Genomic DNA, 16003 nt, shown 5'->3' on the forward strand with positions numbered 1-16003 from the left:
TGGGAGCGGAGGACGAGCCGAACCTAAAAATATAAAGTTTTTGCGTAGAAGACGAAGAAGTCGAATGTCGCGATGCGAGCGAGATCTCACCGAGCTGACGTGTCTTTGATTGGCTTTCACTCGCTCCATCTCGGGAGTCAGTGACACCGCACTGTAACGAGCTCGCAGACGCTCGGCGGCATCTTTGTACTTCTTCTGGAATGACAGACGGACGGACGGATGGATCAACAGATAGATGGACGGATAGATGGGCAGACAGACTGAAAGCAAACAGCGTTCACCTGACTGTAGACGTCTTTGAGGTAAGAGGCGTGCACAAGTTCCAGAGTGTCGGTGACGGTCCCGTACGAGTTCTCCCTGAGATGGTCCATCTGCTTGTAGGACCTCTGTTACACGCATGCACAGTGAAGGCGGGTCCAGTGCCGACAGGCGTACGCCGGCGAGCTCCGGTCACCTGACTCTGGATGTCGGAGGCCCTCTTGGCCCGTCGGACCTCCAGGACGTCGGCGCTGAGCCGCATCCCTTTGCCCAGCACGTCCGTGCGCAGATCCTTGCAGTATTCCTTCTGGTTCAGGATCCGATTGGCTTGTTTGACCCGCAGGAGCTCGGGCGTGTCCTCCAGGCCCAGGCCGGATAAGCCCCGCCCCTTCACTTCCTGCTCCAGGTCCTTTCTGTACTCCTTCTACACAGAAGCACGATCAGGATTACAATGAATAACTTGTATTAATACAGTGGAACGTCGGTTCACGAACAACATTTCCCAATAAGCGGTACAGAAAATGGATGGATATTTCCCGGGTTCACGAACAATCTTGATGGATGCGTTGGGCTCAGTTTTGGTTTTCCTCACGCTGCGTAAAAAATTATTGGCCCAATGCATTACACATTACAGGCATGTGTTTTTTTGTTTGTTTGTTTTTTTATTTTTTGGGGGGGTGGGACTAAATTAGCCCTCAGTATGGCTCCAAAAAACGGAAAGAGAAAGTGTTACTAGGAATCCTAAATCTGTTACTGTTATCTGAAGGCCACACACTTTACTTCCTCTGATGCGAACTGCGTCTCAGAACAAATTAAGTTTGTGAACTGATGTTCATATTTCAGGTATACAGAGCAAGGCACAGTTAAAATGACCACGAGGCCTGGAACACAATCATTTGCTTGTGTGTGTTTTACCTCATTAAGCAGGTCGGTGGCCTGACGAGCTGTCAGATATTCCGGCGTCTGCTCTACCTCCACCAAGGCTTTTCCCTTCACGTGCTCCTCATAGTCACGCTTGTACTCCCTCTAAAAAGCGCATACAGTACTTTACTCCCTGTACTCTCTTCAAAAGACGCACACTTTACTTCCTGTACTTCCTTTGATGGACATGCACGGTTGATTTGTGTGATTTGTTGTGTTACCTGGCTTTGCAGCTTCTGCGCCACCTTTTGCACTTTGTATGTTCGCGTGTCCGCAAACTCTAGATGTGTGTGACCTTTGCTCTTTTCGTACTCCTCGCGGTACTTCACCTGTAAGCACGCACGCACATCAGGCCATGTGTGTGTGTGTTCATGTATGCGATGGCGTGTGTGTCTGTGGTTTTGTGTGTGCGTGAGACCTGACTGTGCAGCACCACGTTCTTCCTATGGTGGCGCTGTTCAGCCGTGTCCAGGGTGAGGTGGTACTGAGCCTTGCTCTGCCCGTACTTCTTCTTGTACTCCACCTGATGCCACACACACACACACACACACACACAGAGTGAGTGTGTAGTTATGGTGTCGAAGTGTATTTATGGTGGATGTACACGCACGTTACTCTGCAGTTTGCTGGCGTGCAGCGCGTGTTCCAGCTGCAGGAGGTTCGGCAGGTCGGAAGAACCTTCGTGTTTTCGGTTGCTCTTATACTTGACCTGATCAACAACAACAAAACTTGATAATGTGATATTCTGAAGGCTTTCAAAGACATTCACTTCAACTTGTTTCCTTCTGAAGTGATCACAAAGTGGATGTCCTGTTCTGCAACGTTTGGAACTGAAGCGCTTCCTCGCTGCGCGTGTGTGCGCGTATGTGTGTATTGCCCTCTTCAACTTCTCCAGCTTTTCATCCAACCTCCTCTATTCCATTTGCTTGACAAAAGTTTCCATGGTTACAAGCACACTAAACAGGCTGCGTGTTCACAGTCTGTCATCAGACACGCGCATGCACGCACACGCACTCACACTGTTCACTTCCTGTTACGAATGTTAACATTTCTATAATTCATTGAACACGCACAACACACACACACACAACTAAAATTGAAATGTTTTGCTCAGGTGCCCGCTGTGCAGATTATTCATGCGTGTGTGTGTGTAAGGTTATGAATTTCACCAGATTCATAAACTTGGCGACCTGTGTGAGGTGCACGTTGTGACGGAATTGTTCACGCGACCTGCTCACCTTACTGGCGAGCGCCGCAGCGGCTTGGGTGTGTTTGAAGGACACGCAGTCCAGCGGGTTGTAGCGAGGTCGCCCATGCGCCTGCCGCTTGTACTGCACCTGCGTGAGGGCACGCCCTCAGTTGGACAAAATGGAAGCGTGCACATGTGAGCCTGCGCGTGCACATGTGTGTACCTGACTGGCCAGTTTGGACACTTCCTTGGCGTGATTGATGTCCGCGCGCGCCAGGAGTGAACTGTCACTCACAACCGACTGCCTGGCGTCACTTTTGTAGGCCACCTGTGGGCGTCCCGCACACACGCACAAATGACGTATATGTGACTATGAACACTCAAATGTGAGCAAATCATTTATTAAACGCATACATAATAGATACAAATGCTAAAAGATGTCGTTAGTGTTATGTAAGACACATATGCATTCGTTTTAACAGCTGCACATTGTCTATAATTCATCAAACTGTTGTCATGGAGATGAAAAATGAGAGCGACTGACCTGGCTGGCCAGTTTGGCTGCGTTGGTGGCGTTGACGATGTCAGCCCTGTCGGGCGCCGTGTTGTAGCGATGAAGCTCCTCCTTCCCCTTCCCGTAGCTGACCTGAGAACAGCGCAGACGCCATTCGCGTGTTCGGCTTCATTCAGCATTTCCTAATCCTTCATCACTACAAAATTCACTAAAAAGGGATTTAGGGATTAAGGAGTGTCTAAATGACACTCTTCAAGTCACGTCAATATAGTTCCCCAACACCAAGATGGAGGCAAAAGCACTATTTTGTCTAAATGAAATTGCTTAACCCAGTTCAACATAGTTTCTCAACACCAAGATGACAGCAAAGCACTATTTTATCTAAATGAAGGTCCTTGAAACTCCACAATTCAGCATAGTTTCTCGACATCAAGATACCACAAGATAGTGTGAATGTACTATTTTGCCTCAAAGAAACTAGTATATTGGCACTAGTAGATAGTGGCAAGGCAGTGATTCCCAAGACATGGTATTGCGCTGTTTGCGGTTACGTGGCTCTGCTTCCTGTTGACGTCCATGGCGTGCTCCACGTCCGGCAGCGTCTTCATGTTGACGTAGTCCGACTTGCCTTTGTCGTGATTATACTTCTCCTTATAAAACTTCTACACAGGGACAACATCAAACAGAATTCAGGACATTAGTGTCCAGTCAGTGTGTACCAGCAACCCAGTCCAACAACAACACATGCCCAAAAAAACCTCTCATACTCACCGAAAAAACTCACACAAGAACAAAAACCTCACTCAGTCCGAAAAACATCTCACACTCACTAGAAACCTCGCATATTCACTCAGAATCCTCTCACATGCAAAAAAAAACCCTCTCAAACAAATAAATTCTCACACTCTTGAAAATGTCTCTCACATATACCCAAAAACATCTCACACTCACCAAAACCTCATCTTCAAATTTGTGGGTGTATGTGAGAGGTAAATATTATTATTATGTGTTATTTGTGTTTGGCCTATGTGGGACCTCATACGTCAGATAACGTGTGTGTGTGTGTGTGTGTGTGAGATTGTTGTGATGTGGGTCTCAAGCTCCTTTAGCGTTAGCACACACGTCACTCTGCGTCTTGCTGAGCTCTTTGGCAAAGACAGTCTCGATGGTTTGAGGCATTTGAGCGTACAAACTGCAGGCGGCTTCCTTCTTGCTCTCCTCTTTGTACAACTTCTGTAACACACACAGAGACTCCCTTTTAATGGTTAAGTGAAGAGTTTCATGCTTTTTGGATTAGTTTCCGTGATTCTCAATGCTGCTGCACATTAGTGTGTCATGAGCGAGAGTGTGATTCATAACACTTCAATGCGGCATCGCAACTCCTATCAGGTCATCAGTGCAGCACTAGTGTTTGTCATTCTACACAGAGAATAAAGAAAATATGACCCAGGTCATCAGTGCAGCGCTAGTGTTTGTCGTTCTACACAGAGAATAAAGAAAATATGTGAGTACTGCTATATTGTCTGTCTAAACGTTGCTGCAACGTTTGTGCTCAAGCCGTTGCTTAAAGGCTGCAAGCAGCGCATTAGCTGTACCTGGCTGTGTAGGTGACTCTGTTGTTTGGCGTGCTGTGTGTCTTTGGTATGAGGCAGCAGTGAGTACAAACTCTTGACCAGCTCCTTCTTACTGCTTTCCTTGTACTTACTCTGACAACACAACAACAACAACACAACATCAACATTGTTGCTGCGCTAAAGCGACACACAAACACACATGGTCGGACGTCACCTGGCTCAACATGTCCGTCACGTTCTTCACGAAGCGTGTGTCCGGAGTCTCGGGCAGCAAAGAGAACAACGACACGGACAGTTCGGCTTTGTCCTTCTGGTACTTTCTCTTAAAATACACACGCAAATATGAGCAAACTTAAGTACACAGCCGCACAAACGCGCACAACCAAATAAATAATATAAACACACCCCAACACTTAACAAAACCACACACATACCCTTAAACATAACCACACACACAGACACAAACACAAAACCACGCACAAAAACACACTTCCCTCACAACACAAACATCCATCCATCCATTTTCTTTACCGCTTATCCTCACTAGACAAATAACAAAATACAAACACTACCACACAACCACACTGATAAAAACAAACACACACTCACATTCAGAAATACTCATAAATAAACACATACAACCACATAGATAAACACACACACATACACCAATACACAAATAAAACCACAGACAATACATACATACAATCACACAAACAAAGTATTTGAGGAGGACCAAATGTAAGCCAACTTTGGGTAGCATTTGATTGGCCGATGACATCATCGACAGCTCACCTGACTCTGAACGTCCCTCAAGCGCTTGACGAACTCTGTCTGATTGGTGTCGGCCATCTTGTGAAAGACGCTGCTGCCGCTCTCCTCTCGACTTCTTGCCTTGTATTTATTCTAGCTCACGCACACATGTGCATCAGAACATCACATTGTGTGTTTGAATGCTTCATCTTCTTTGGAGTGCACTCGTGCATAATACTAGAACACTTTCACATGATCAACTCGTGTGTATGTATTAGTGTGTGTCCGTGGTTTTGTGTGTATGTGTGTGTGTGTGTTTTGGCGTGTGTAGTTGTGTGTGGTTTGTAGGGTTGTGTGTGCATTCTTCAATGTAGATTTGTGTTTGTGTTTTTGTATTTGTGTTGTGAAGGAAGTTGTGTTTGCGTGCATGATTGTGTGTGTTTGTGCGCAGTTGTGTTCAAGGGCTATTGAGTGTTTGTGTACATGTATGGTAAGTGGTTGCGCGCACACCTGTGTGTGTGTTTGTGGATCTGTGAGTGCGTAGTTGTGTGTCTGGGCAGTTGCATGCGTTTGTGTGTTCATGTAGTCGTTTGTGTCTGTGCGTGCCTGGGCGGTTGCATGTGTTTGCGTGCGGTCACCTGACTCTGAATCTCCATGACGGCTTTGGCAAACTGGATCTGGATGGTTTGGGCCAGCTTCGAGTACAGACTGGTGCCCTGAGCCCTCAAAGCTTCCATCTTGTATTGGACCTGGTGAGGTCGCACATTTTTGTTCGTAAAGGTCATCTTGCCGTCATTGAGTTGTGTCCAGTCACGTCTCTTGTGTGTGACGCTCAACTTTACTTTGTATTATCTCATCTTTATTTGTTGTATATTGCCCATCATCTGAATTGTGACACATCTAAATGCTTTCGTTAGTATTTCTGTCACATAATAATTCCCAAACTGTTACTTTTGCACTTGCTTCCATTGTTGAGTTTCTAAAAAGAAGGCAAACTGTTGATGTTGCACTTTCCCAAAAAGAAAAGATGAAACTTTTTAATTTTAAATGCCACTAAATCTGCCTGTTTGCACAAAAAGTAAGCAGCTCGTTATGTGTTTTGTTCCCTGACTTTAGAGAGAGTGAACTGAACCGTAAAGTTAAAACCAAGGTACATAGCAAATTGTGATTTTTAGGACGTACCCCTAGCGATACCTCGATGCTTTCATCGTTATAAACGGCCCCTGGAGGGCAACCGCAACTACGATGCGGCCCGTAACGAAAACCAAGTTTGACAGGCCTGATCGAAGTGTTTGTGTACGAGTCGCTCGCACCTGACTCTGCAGCCGCGTGACCGCCCTGGCGTGCAGCGTCTGCACGGTCTCGGGCAGGCGGTGGTAGAGGCTGCTAGCCGCCTCTTTCCTGCCGGCTTCCTTGTACTTGGTCTGCAGAAGAGATTAGCATTTAGCATGTTGCTAACAGACATCATCTTTAGATGTTCACTGAACCCAGGGGAAAAGGGACTGACCCCTACCGGAAATAGAGAAATCTACAAGTACAAGTAAACCCATGCTAAAAAGGTTTAGAATTGCCCATAAATGCCACAAGATGCACTATTTTTGTCAAAATGAAACTCCTCAACTCAGTTTAATATAGGTTATTGACACCAAGATGCCACAGGAGGGCACCAAAGCACTATTTTCATCTAAACGAAAGTCCAAAACTCACTTCAACAGTCTCTTGACACTAAGATGTCACAAGATTCAGCTTTTTTTTGGGAGTCGCTGTTCTTGAACTGTAAGCCATTCTACTCGCCGCGTGAGTTCGCATCATTCATTCTCGCCAGCGTCTATATTCCGCCTCAAGCTAACACGAATGCCGCACTGCTAATGCTCGCCGAACAAGTCAACGAAATTTGAAAAAAAACACCCGGACTCACCCCTCATTATTCTCGGGGACTTTAACAAAGCTAAACTCAACCACAAACTCTTTTTTGACGAGTCTGCATATCGACAGGAAGTGGACCCTCCACATCCCGGTCACCAGCTCTTCCAGCTCCTTCCCTCAGGTAGGAGCTACCGATCAATGCAAACTAGAACTCGCAGACATTCCAACAGCTTCTTCCCTCTTGCAATCAACTTCTTAAACACCTAACCTACAATTCCATTGCAACATGCTGGCAATTTTTTGTCTTTTTGTCTTGAGTTTGTTGTCACATTTCTGTCGGGCCAATTATATATTACTCGTGCACTCACTGTAGTAGTCTCACCATGCTGCACTATTTGCATATCTGTTGTTGACCAATACTGGCCACTCATGCCAGAGTAGCATCTGCTTCATTTGCACACTGACTCAGGAGTATCTGCAACATTTGCACAATCAACATTGTCCCAGACTATCGTACTACTCACTTGAAGTCTCGGCGCTCTTTGCACAATGGTCATTGCACCGGACTACTGCAATATTAGTCATTCGAACTGCTCTAAGTGCTAGAGGACTCTGCAACTTTTTGCATAATTGTCAAAAAATAAATAAATAAAATAATAATAATAATGTACCGGCATTACCAGATAACTAGCAACCCTTTATTGCTCAGTGACTGTTTTTCTCAATGTCTTTATGTCTCAAAAGTGTCTGTTGTCGTACTAGAGCGGCTCCAATTACCGGAGACAAATTTCTTGTGTGTTTTTTGGACATACTTGGAAAATAAAGATAATTCTGATTCTGAAGATGGCACCAAAGCACTATGTTTGTCAAAGCAAAATTCTTAAACTCATTTCAACGCAATTCCTTGACAGCAAATTTCCACAAGAGAGCGGCAAAGCGCTATTTTTGTCATCACAAAATTTCTCAACCCAATTCAATAATAGTTCCATGACACCAAGATGCCACGAGTGCCATGGGTGTGTGTTCCGGGTTTTGTCTTCCCCCCTGTTTCACACACACCTGCTCATGTGAGCATCTTCACCACCTGTGCCTCGTTCACCCTAATTACCCCTTGTATTTAACCTCGTGTCTCATTCCCTCGCGTTGCCAGTTCGTTGTACCTTGTCGTCGCGTTCCAGCATTCCTTGTTTCCATGTCACAGACTCACAGTAAGATTTGACCCTGTTCCGATTACCGACCTCGCCTTTTTGCCTCATGTTTTTGGATACTGTTGCCTTTCTTGGATTGCCTGCCTGTGTACCGACGTATGCCCGTATATTAAACCTCTCTTTTTGGAAACTGTCCATTTGTTTTGGAGTCGTGCATTTTTGGGTCCTATCCTCTGTTCCGTTCATGACAACGAGATGGTGTCAAAGCAAAAGTGTTATTGCTTTGAGAGTTTTCACCGAATAACGAAGGATAGGTTCCACCCCAAAAATGTGAATGGATGAATTAGCGAAAGCCGAACCGTGAATATGCGGGAGCGGCTTCACCGTAGACTCCCTTACCTCGCTGTGCAGCTGGGAGAGCGTCTTGGCCAGTCCTGTCTCGGCGGTGTCGACCAGCCGACTGTAGGCGCTGTGACAGAGGCTCTTGATGCTCTCCTCCTTGTACTTAAACTGCAAGAACAGCACCGTTTGTTTTTCAGTTCGGCGTGGCCGCTTTAGAGCGCCTCATTGTACGCCGAAGTTTTAGGCGTTGACACTTCTGACTTGCACATACGTGACTCGCTCCCACTTCTGCCACACGCGCACTCACCTTGCTAAGCAGCTCCGACATCCTAGCGGCGAGCTGCGTCTCGGCCGTCTGCGGCAGCTGAGCGTACAGGCTGGATGCCATCACTTCCCTGCCGCTCTGCTTGTACTTGTTCTACCGGAGTGAACTCAATGTCATTGAAAACACACACACACAGTGTTCCACGTGTGTCCATTACTTGACTCAGCAGCTCAGAAAGTTCTTTCGCACGAAGTGTCTCGGCCGTCTCTGGCAGCTGATGGTACAGAGCATTGCTGGCCGCCTCCTTTCCTGCCGCTTTGTACTTTACCTACGAGCGCACGTGCACACACGCACGCACACACACACACACACACACACACACATGCAATCATAATCAAAGGACTTGAGGAATTGAGGCTGGGCAATATGGCATTAAACTAAAAATTTCTAATTTTTTTCCCAGAAAACTGATTTTTTTCCCCCGTTTTCTTACAATATATAAAAGGCAAATGACATTAGTACTAGTCAAAACAAACATGTCATGAAGGAAAGGGGAGCTTTACAAGCCCCAAAAATGTGTTTGTGTACAAACACGGTGCGCGAGGGTCACATGACGCACCCTGACATCATTTAGCGGCATACAAGTGAGACGAGGTATCCTGCTGCACTGATAAAGCGGCCAGAATAGAATAGTGTTGCAAATTTATCTGAGTGTGTCACACACTGAATACAAACCAGTGGTGGGAAGTAACCAAATACAAATATTTTGTGACTGTACTCAAGATTTTTCAGGTGACACTGTACTTTACTTATGGATTTTTATGACGACTTTTTACTTTTACGCCCAACATTTGAAAACATATGTACTTTCTACTCCTTACTTTGTCAAAATAGGCTCGTTACTTTCTTCAACCTCCGCAGATTGTAAATAGAGAGATGGAAGGTCAACCGAGGTTCAGATCTTGTATCATTGAGATTTTGGGATCTTGGCTCAGTGGGTGGGAGAAGCAGCAGTAAAACAGGCCAAAATCCAGATGTCAGGGGGTGATGCTGGCAACTAACTGCATACTAAACAAATGCGAGAGTGTAGAAAAGAGTGCCAAATTGTGTAGGATGTACTTGAGTATTTATTTTTCTGACCCCATTTAGTCCCTAAATTCAGCCTAAAAAGCACAAGCGTCTGACAAATAAAATGGTAACTTCTTGTTTTCATCTTGGCATCTTCATGGAAGTCCATCTGATAGTTGGTCAAGTAAAGGTGACACGTTTCTGACCTGGCTGTGAGTGTCCGCCATGTCCTTCACAAAGCGAGTGTCCAGAGTTTCGGGCAGCACGGAGAACAGAGAGTTAGACAGATCTTCTTTGTCCTTCTGGTACTTGCTCTGTAAACACATCGTCAAGCTGATTGTGAGAACATTGAACGGGATAGTCCAATCAGAATGTGCGCCACAAACACATCGCAATTGTGGCTATAGCTGCCATGTCGGTTTGTGGTGCATTCAGGGTCCTCACCTGGCTCTGTAATTTGGACATCTGTTTGGCAAAGTGCGTCTCTGAGGTCTCAGCAAGGAGTGAGTACAAGTTCTTACTCATCTCTTTCTTCCCATCTTCTTTGTACTTCACCTACGGCACACACGCAAAGTACAAGTTTAATTACGTGTGTGTGTGTTTGTGTGTGTGTGTGCGTGTGTGCGTGCGTGCGTGCGTGCGTGCGTGCGTGCGTGTGTGTGTGCACGCACTGCTCACCTGACTGTACAAGTCTGTGAGCTGTTTGGCCGACACTGTATGTGTGGTTTGAGGCATCTGGTGGTAAAGTGTCCTGCTGGCCTCCTGCTTGTGCTCCTTCTTGTAGGCCACCTAAACCGAGACGGCAGAAGAACTTGAAGTTCTGGACTGGGTTGCTGGTACTCACTGACTGGGCTCTGACCTGACTCTGCAGCTGTGTTACGTCTTTACCATGCCGAGTCTCCAGAGTGTCGGGCAGCTTGGAGTACAGACTGTCGGATGCTTGTCTCCGGCCCGCCTCCTTGTACTTGTTCTGGAACACACAAGTCAAAGTTAAGGCCCGTGGGCAAGATCCGGCCCTTATGGTTGTATGAACTGAAGCACCACACCATTTTATTTGGCCCGCAAAAGCAAATCATGTGTGTCGACTTCCACGATTCTTGCTAAAATCGGTACCGGTATCTGTAAAATAGCTGCACTGAGCACAAACATTTCTGTATGAAGTCTTCGTGTTCAGTAAAGAAAGCAGATCACTACTCGCAACAGTCTGTGTCCTTTGTCTTATTGGGCCATCTGTTTATCTACAACATAATTTGGCGAGCCAGCCAGGAGAGGATGCGCCAAGCCAACAGATTCCATCCTGTGAGACATTGCAAAAATATGGTTGTAAAAAGATAATATTTTGTTACCATTTATGAATTCACTTGCAGTTCACGCAGAGTGGCGCGATGGGCTGTGTCTGAATGCTCCTCTAAAAGAAGCTTTTGAAGTTTTTCAGTGGACAACTGTAAGTGGTGCCGGACGGTTTTGGGTAAAGATTTAACTCACACAGAAGAGCCCCAGTGTAGAATGATTAGGAAGTAGCTTTTGTCTTTATGGACCTTGTTTTGTGCATTAGTGCACAGTCATGTTGGAAATGGAAGACCTGTTCCCACAAAGACAGGAGTATGGAATTGACCAAAACATTGGCCCTTTAGTTCCAGTGAAAGGAATGTTTCAGAATATAAAGAAATTTTGGACAATTCCATGCTCCTAACTTTGAGGGTATGTTTGGGTATGGCCCCAAAACAATTCTGGAACAATGTTCAACAATTCCTAAAAACATACTCCTAAACCTTGCAGAAAGCCTTCCCAGAAGAGTAAAAGCTGTTATAGCTGCAGGGTGCATTGACATCATATTAAGAATGGATGTCACTTAAATTCCTATGCGACTAAAGGCATCTGAGTGAATAGTTTTGGAAATAAAGTGTATGTAGTTTTCCTCACTGGTGCTAAAAAGGCAAACATAAGTACGATGTGCAGCGTAATGAAAACAAATTTGACAGCGCTCTTTTAGATGAACATCACAAGGTTCTGTAATGTCAGATCCTCAGTATCCGCGGATACTACTGTTGTGTAGATTAGAAGGTATACAGTACCTCACTTTGGATCTCTGACACACTTTTGGCAAACTGGGTGTCATTGGTCTCTGGGAGCTGTGAGTAGAAGCTGATGCTCTGCAATCTCTTGCCGCTTTCTTTGTATTTGTTCTGAACAATCAAGAAGCTCACTCCAGTCACACAATGGATGCAATGAATATTATTATTCCTGCGAAACAAACAAGTTGGTACCTCGCTCTGAATCAGCGCCACCTCTCGGGCCAACTGCGTCTCTGAGGTGTCAGGAAGCTGAGAGTAGAGAGACAACGTCATCTGCTTCTTGCCCACAGCTTTGTACTCTTTCTGTACAAGGACAAGAATGGGAGCGCTTGTTTGAAGGGAAAAACGTAAAGGGTGATTGCGATGAGAATTCCGGAGAGAGACAAAAAAGCAGGACTGACTTCACTCTGCAGTGCGCCGGCTTCTTTGGCGTGTTTGGTCTCCAGGGTTTCGGGCAGTTTGGAATACAACGACGCTGCAGCCTGCTGCTTGGCCTCCTGCTTGTACTTGGCCTAAAACACACGCACATGCACGCACGCACACAGATGAGGCCTCTTATCAGCCTGGCTTCCTATTGGCTGATATTTTAACCCTCCATGACATCTGCGGAAGGATTTGACCTCCCTGGTGTCTCCTCTGCAGGTCCAAGTGGGTTCATCACAACCCATCTCATGGTTCTGTGCAGCAGTGGGGGGACTCGAGTCCGTGATTTGACTCGAGTCAAATTAAAATCGCCAAGTTTAAGACTTGGGACTTAGTTCGCTAAAACTAATGAAAGAAACTCATGGTCTGGGTTTTTGCATTGTTTTTAAAAGATTTAGTTTTGTTTCATGTGATCTGGAATTTTGTTTCCCTCTCTTGTTTGGGTCTTTGTTGTCTGGTCATCATGTCTTTGTCTCCACCAATTCTCATCAGTCCTGCTCCCCTTGTGTCAACCAATCAGCTCTCTCTGGCCGGTCGTGCCTTGTTCCTGATTTCTGTTCACTCGTTCTCAGGTCATTGTCCTACGTCTGTGGTGGTCAGTCTGTTCCCCATGTTTCATTGCTACTTTTATCATTGTTTTTGATTGTGTTATAGTTTTTAGATCCTGCACTTGTTTTCTTTCATTTGCCTTTTCATAACGTGATTTTTTTTACATTCAATTGAACTTTTTTGCCTGCTTCCTTGCACTTGGCTCCACCTGATTTTTGCCTGAACTCCACTAGGACAAACCTTAGTTGTGGAAGAAATGACTTGGTATTCATGAGACTCAACTTGACTTAGACTCCCACCTCTGGTTCTGTCTCACACGGTAATCACCTGGCTGTGCTTGTCGGCCATGTCTTTAGCAAACTGAATGTCGGGCGTTTGTGGCATCAATGAGTACAAGGAGGTGGACATGTCCTCTTTGTCTCTCTTGTAGTTGGCCTGCGAAGTGAGCAAAGGTCATGGAAACGAAGAATGGCCGTGTGAAGATGTAAAAGAACATGGACGGTGGATGACCTCGCTCTGGATCTCCGACACGTGCTTGGCAAACTGCGTCTCTGGCGTCTCCGGGAGGAGGTGAAAGAGGGACGAGGACGTATCCTTGTTGGCCTCCTTGGATTTCACCTGCATGGATCAAACAAAGACAAAGAAGAAAAAAATCATATTAGACATTTTGACATAATTGAACTACACAAATGTCCAAAGTCAGAAGTTCATCTATATTCCTTTAACGACAACTATGTCCAAATTCTGGACAGAGAGGACCACAGGTCCACTGGTTCAAGGACCATTAAGTTAAATTCAGTTTGACAGCAGAGGAGGAGGATGGGGAGTAGGAGGATGATGAAGAACAGCAGCATTCATGCCGGCATGGGATCACCTGACTCTGGAGCTCCGTGAGCTCCTTGGCCCGCTCAGTTTGGAGCGTCTGATGCAGGCTGGAGAACAGAGAGGACGACATCTCCTTCTGGGCGCCCGCCTTGTACTTAACCTGCAGGGACGACAACTATACGTCACACTGCACACTCACACATGGAAAGGATGAAGTAACACACGTGAGAAATGTAGTAACAAGTGCAACACATGCAGTAACGTGTAAACTAATTTAGTAACATTTAACACGTAATAAATGTCACATGAAACACAGGTAACACACTTAGTAACATATTTAACATGCAGTATCACGTGTAACAAATTTAGTAACGTGTAATAAATGTAGAAAAACAAATGTCCTATGTAAATAATTATTGATTGACTGATTTTGTAACAAACATAGCAGATGTATTAACAAATGCAACAAATATGACACATTCTGTAACAAATGTAGTAACCCGTGGAACAGAGCTGACCTCACTCTGCACCTCTGCGACACTTTTAGCAAACTGAGTCTCGGCTGTTTGTGCCAACTGAGAGTAGAAACTCTGCGATAGGCTTCTCTTCGCGTCCTCTTTGTACTTGATCTGAAGGACAACAGGAGCTCTTTCACGACTTTATGCTTGAATCAAGACCATCAATATGAATACAATTGTGCTTTGTTGATATATGGGTCATTTTCATATAATTTGATTAAAAACGGGAAAGACAAAAAACTAATAATAATTTCAAATGTTTTTAATGCTACCTTGGTTTTCTATGTGTAGATGTCTCCCATGCTGCAACAGCCACACTTAAAGTCCTATTACCAAAAGGTTATGGATGATTTTCAATTTTAGGCATTCATAATAAAGGCAATCCTTATTGATGGAGCAAATGGTGGCGGTCCATAGAAAACACCTCTTGCATAACGGTGCTTCTTGCATGACTTGCATGCCTTATCTTGGGACTTAAGCTCACAGATCACCCCTGGTGAATTGCAACATCATCATGAGGCTCTCACCAGTGGCGTTAATGGTAAAGACAGCTTGAGTGATAAAGACGGACCCTTTGTAAAAGAAGCATAAAATGGAACTCCTTTCACACTGACAACAGGAAAAGGCAAATTCAACAAAAGGAGAAAATTCCATCCATCCATTTTCTGAGCCGCTTCTCAGGTTTACAATTACTGCAACATCTATGCTAATTCACATTAGCTGGTGAATGGAGTTTCTCACGATAGGTTGACATTAACCGAGTGGATTTTCATTGGTGTGTTTGAAAGCACCTCGCTCTGCATGTGCGTCATGTCTCTGCTGAAGATGGTTTGTGAGGTGTCAGGTAAGCTGGAGAAGAGGCAGGTGGGCATCTTCTTGCCACTCTCCTTGTACTTGACCTGGCAAACGACAACAACGCTACGTTGCTGCTCTGCGCTTGTGCTCATTGCGGTCAACGTGGGGCAGCAGACAGGAAGTTACCTCGCTGAGCAGCTCGGCGGCGTCCCTGGCGTGCTGCGTCTCCATGGTGACGGGGAGGGCAGAGTACAGAGAGCTGTGAAGCTCCTTCTCACCCGCCGACTTGTACTTGCTCTGCGACATTGACGAGATGCTACGCTTTACCTTGAGATACAGGTTTCATTTGTGTAAATAAATAGGGCTTTACTGTCATCTTGTGGTATCTGTAGGCAATGATAAACCTGTTTTCGGGGTGAGCGGCCTCATTTACTTACAGATTTTTGTTATTCGCGGCAGGGCTCGGCCCACGGTCCCCTACGAAGGGTGGCCGTTGGCGAGTCGATGAAAAATTTACTCGCAGTGTCAAAATTTAGCGGCCAAATGGGACCAATTAGGGACAATCTGGAACATTCATACATACGGTATGTACAGTATAAGACGTCATTGCAAGTTATCACTCCCAAGACAAAGTCGTGTCCAAGTTTTTTGTCAAGCCAAAAGACATCAAAACTGGCTTCGATTTGTGTGATCTTTCTAAATGTCAAATGTGGTTTTGCATGTTGAGTGCGCCGGTGCCACCTCGCTCTGCAGCTGTGACATGCGCTTGGCCAGCTGAGTGTCCCAGGTTTCTGGGAGCCGATGGTACAAACTGCTCTGCAGCTTCTGCTGCACACCTTCTTTGTACTTCACCTGCAACGTGCGCACACACACAGACACACACTTGTCAGCTCCAACAACACACAAATACTGAATCACCC

General features: G+C 45.5%; 1 protein-coding gene across 6 annotated transcripts in view; it reads right to left on the bottom strand.

Moving 5' to 3' along the window:
- LOC133469905 (nebulin-like) overlaps window positions 1-16003 on the bottom strand; it is a 38452-nt gene that overhangs the window by 7184 nt on the left and 15265 nt on the right. For all 6 annotated transcript variants that reach the window (XR_009785811.1, XM_061757516.1, XM_061757515.1 and 3 more), the window contains exons 22-55: window positions 15825-15935; window positions 15270-15380; window positions 15080-15187; window positions 14289-14399; window positions 13820-13930; window positions 13456-13563; window positions 13273-13380; window positions 12375-12485; window positions 12166-12276; window positions 11974-12084; window positions 10758-10868; window positions 10577-10687; window positions 10343-10453; window positions 10105-10212; window positions 9048-9158; window positions 8873-8983; window positions 8623-8733; window positions 6523-6633; window positions 5848-5958; window positions 5252-5362; window positions 4671-4778; window positions 4478-4588; window positions 4005-4115; window positions 3434-3544; window positions 2913-3014; window positions 2592-2696; window positions 2418-2516; window positions 1790-1888; window positions 1598-1702; window positions 1401-1508; window positions 1174-1284; window positions 455-682; window positions 282-386; window positions 91-195 (exon numbers count right to left, since the gene is read on the bottom strand). Coding sequence is in view for 5 of the 6 variants with exons in the window: in XM_061757516.1 (XP_061613500.1) it covers window positions 91-195; window positions 282-386; window positions 455-682; window positions 1174-1284; window positions 1401-1508; window positions 1598-1702; window positions 1790-1888; window positions 2418-2516; window positions 2592-2696; window positions 2913-3014; window positions 3434-3544; window positions 4005-4115; window positions 4478-4588; window positions 4671-4778; window positions 5252-5362; window positions 5848-5958; window positions 6523-6633; window positions 8623-8733; window positions 8873-8983; window positions 9048-9158; window positions 10105-10212; window positions 10343-10453; window positions 10577-10687; window positions 10758-10868; window positions 11974-12084; window positions 12166-12276; window positions 12375-12485; window positions 13273-13380; window positions 13456-13563; window positions 13820-13930; window positions 14289-14399; window positions 15080-15187; window positions 15270-15380; window positions 15825-15935 (3816 nt within the window). In the remaining variant the exon portion in view is untranslated. The remainder of the gene's footprint in view (window positions 1-90; window positions 196-281; window positions 387-454; window positions 683-1173; window positions 1285-1400; window positions 1509-1597; window positions 1703-1789; window positions 1889-2417; window positions 2517-2591; window positions 2697-2912; window positions 3015-3433; window positions 3545-4004; window positions 4116-4477; window positions 4589-4670; window positions 4779-5251; window positions 5363-5847; window positions 5959-6522; window positions 6634-8622; window positions 8734-8872; window positions 8984-9047; window positions 9159-10104; window positions 10213-10342; window positions 10454-10576; window positions 10688-10757; window positions 10869-11973; window positions 12085-12165; window positions 12277-12374; window positions 12486-13272; window positions 13381-13455; window positions 13564-13819; window positions 13931-14288; window positions 14400-15079; window positions 15188-15269; window positions 15381-15824; window positions 15936-16003) is intronic.

Source organism: Phyllopteryx taeniolatus, chromosome 20, assembly GCF_024500385.1.
Source record: "Phyllopteryx taeniolatus isolate TA_2022b chromosome 20, UOR_Ptae_1.2, whole genome shotgun sequence".
NCBI classification, from domain to species: domain Eukaryota; kingdom Metazoa; phylum Chordata; class Actinopteri; order Syngnathiformes; family Syngnathidae; genus Phyllopteryx; species Phyllopteryx taeniolatus.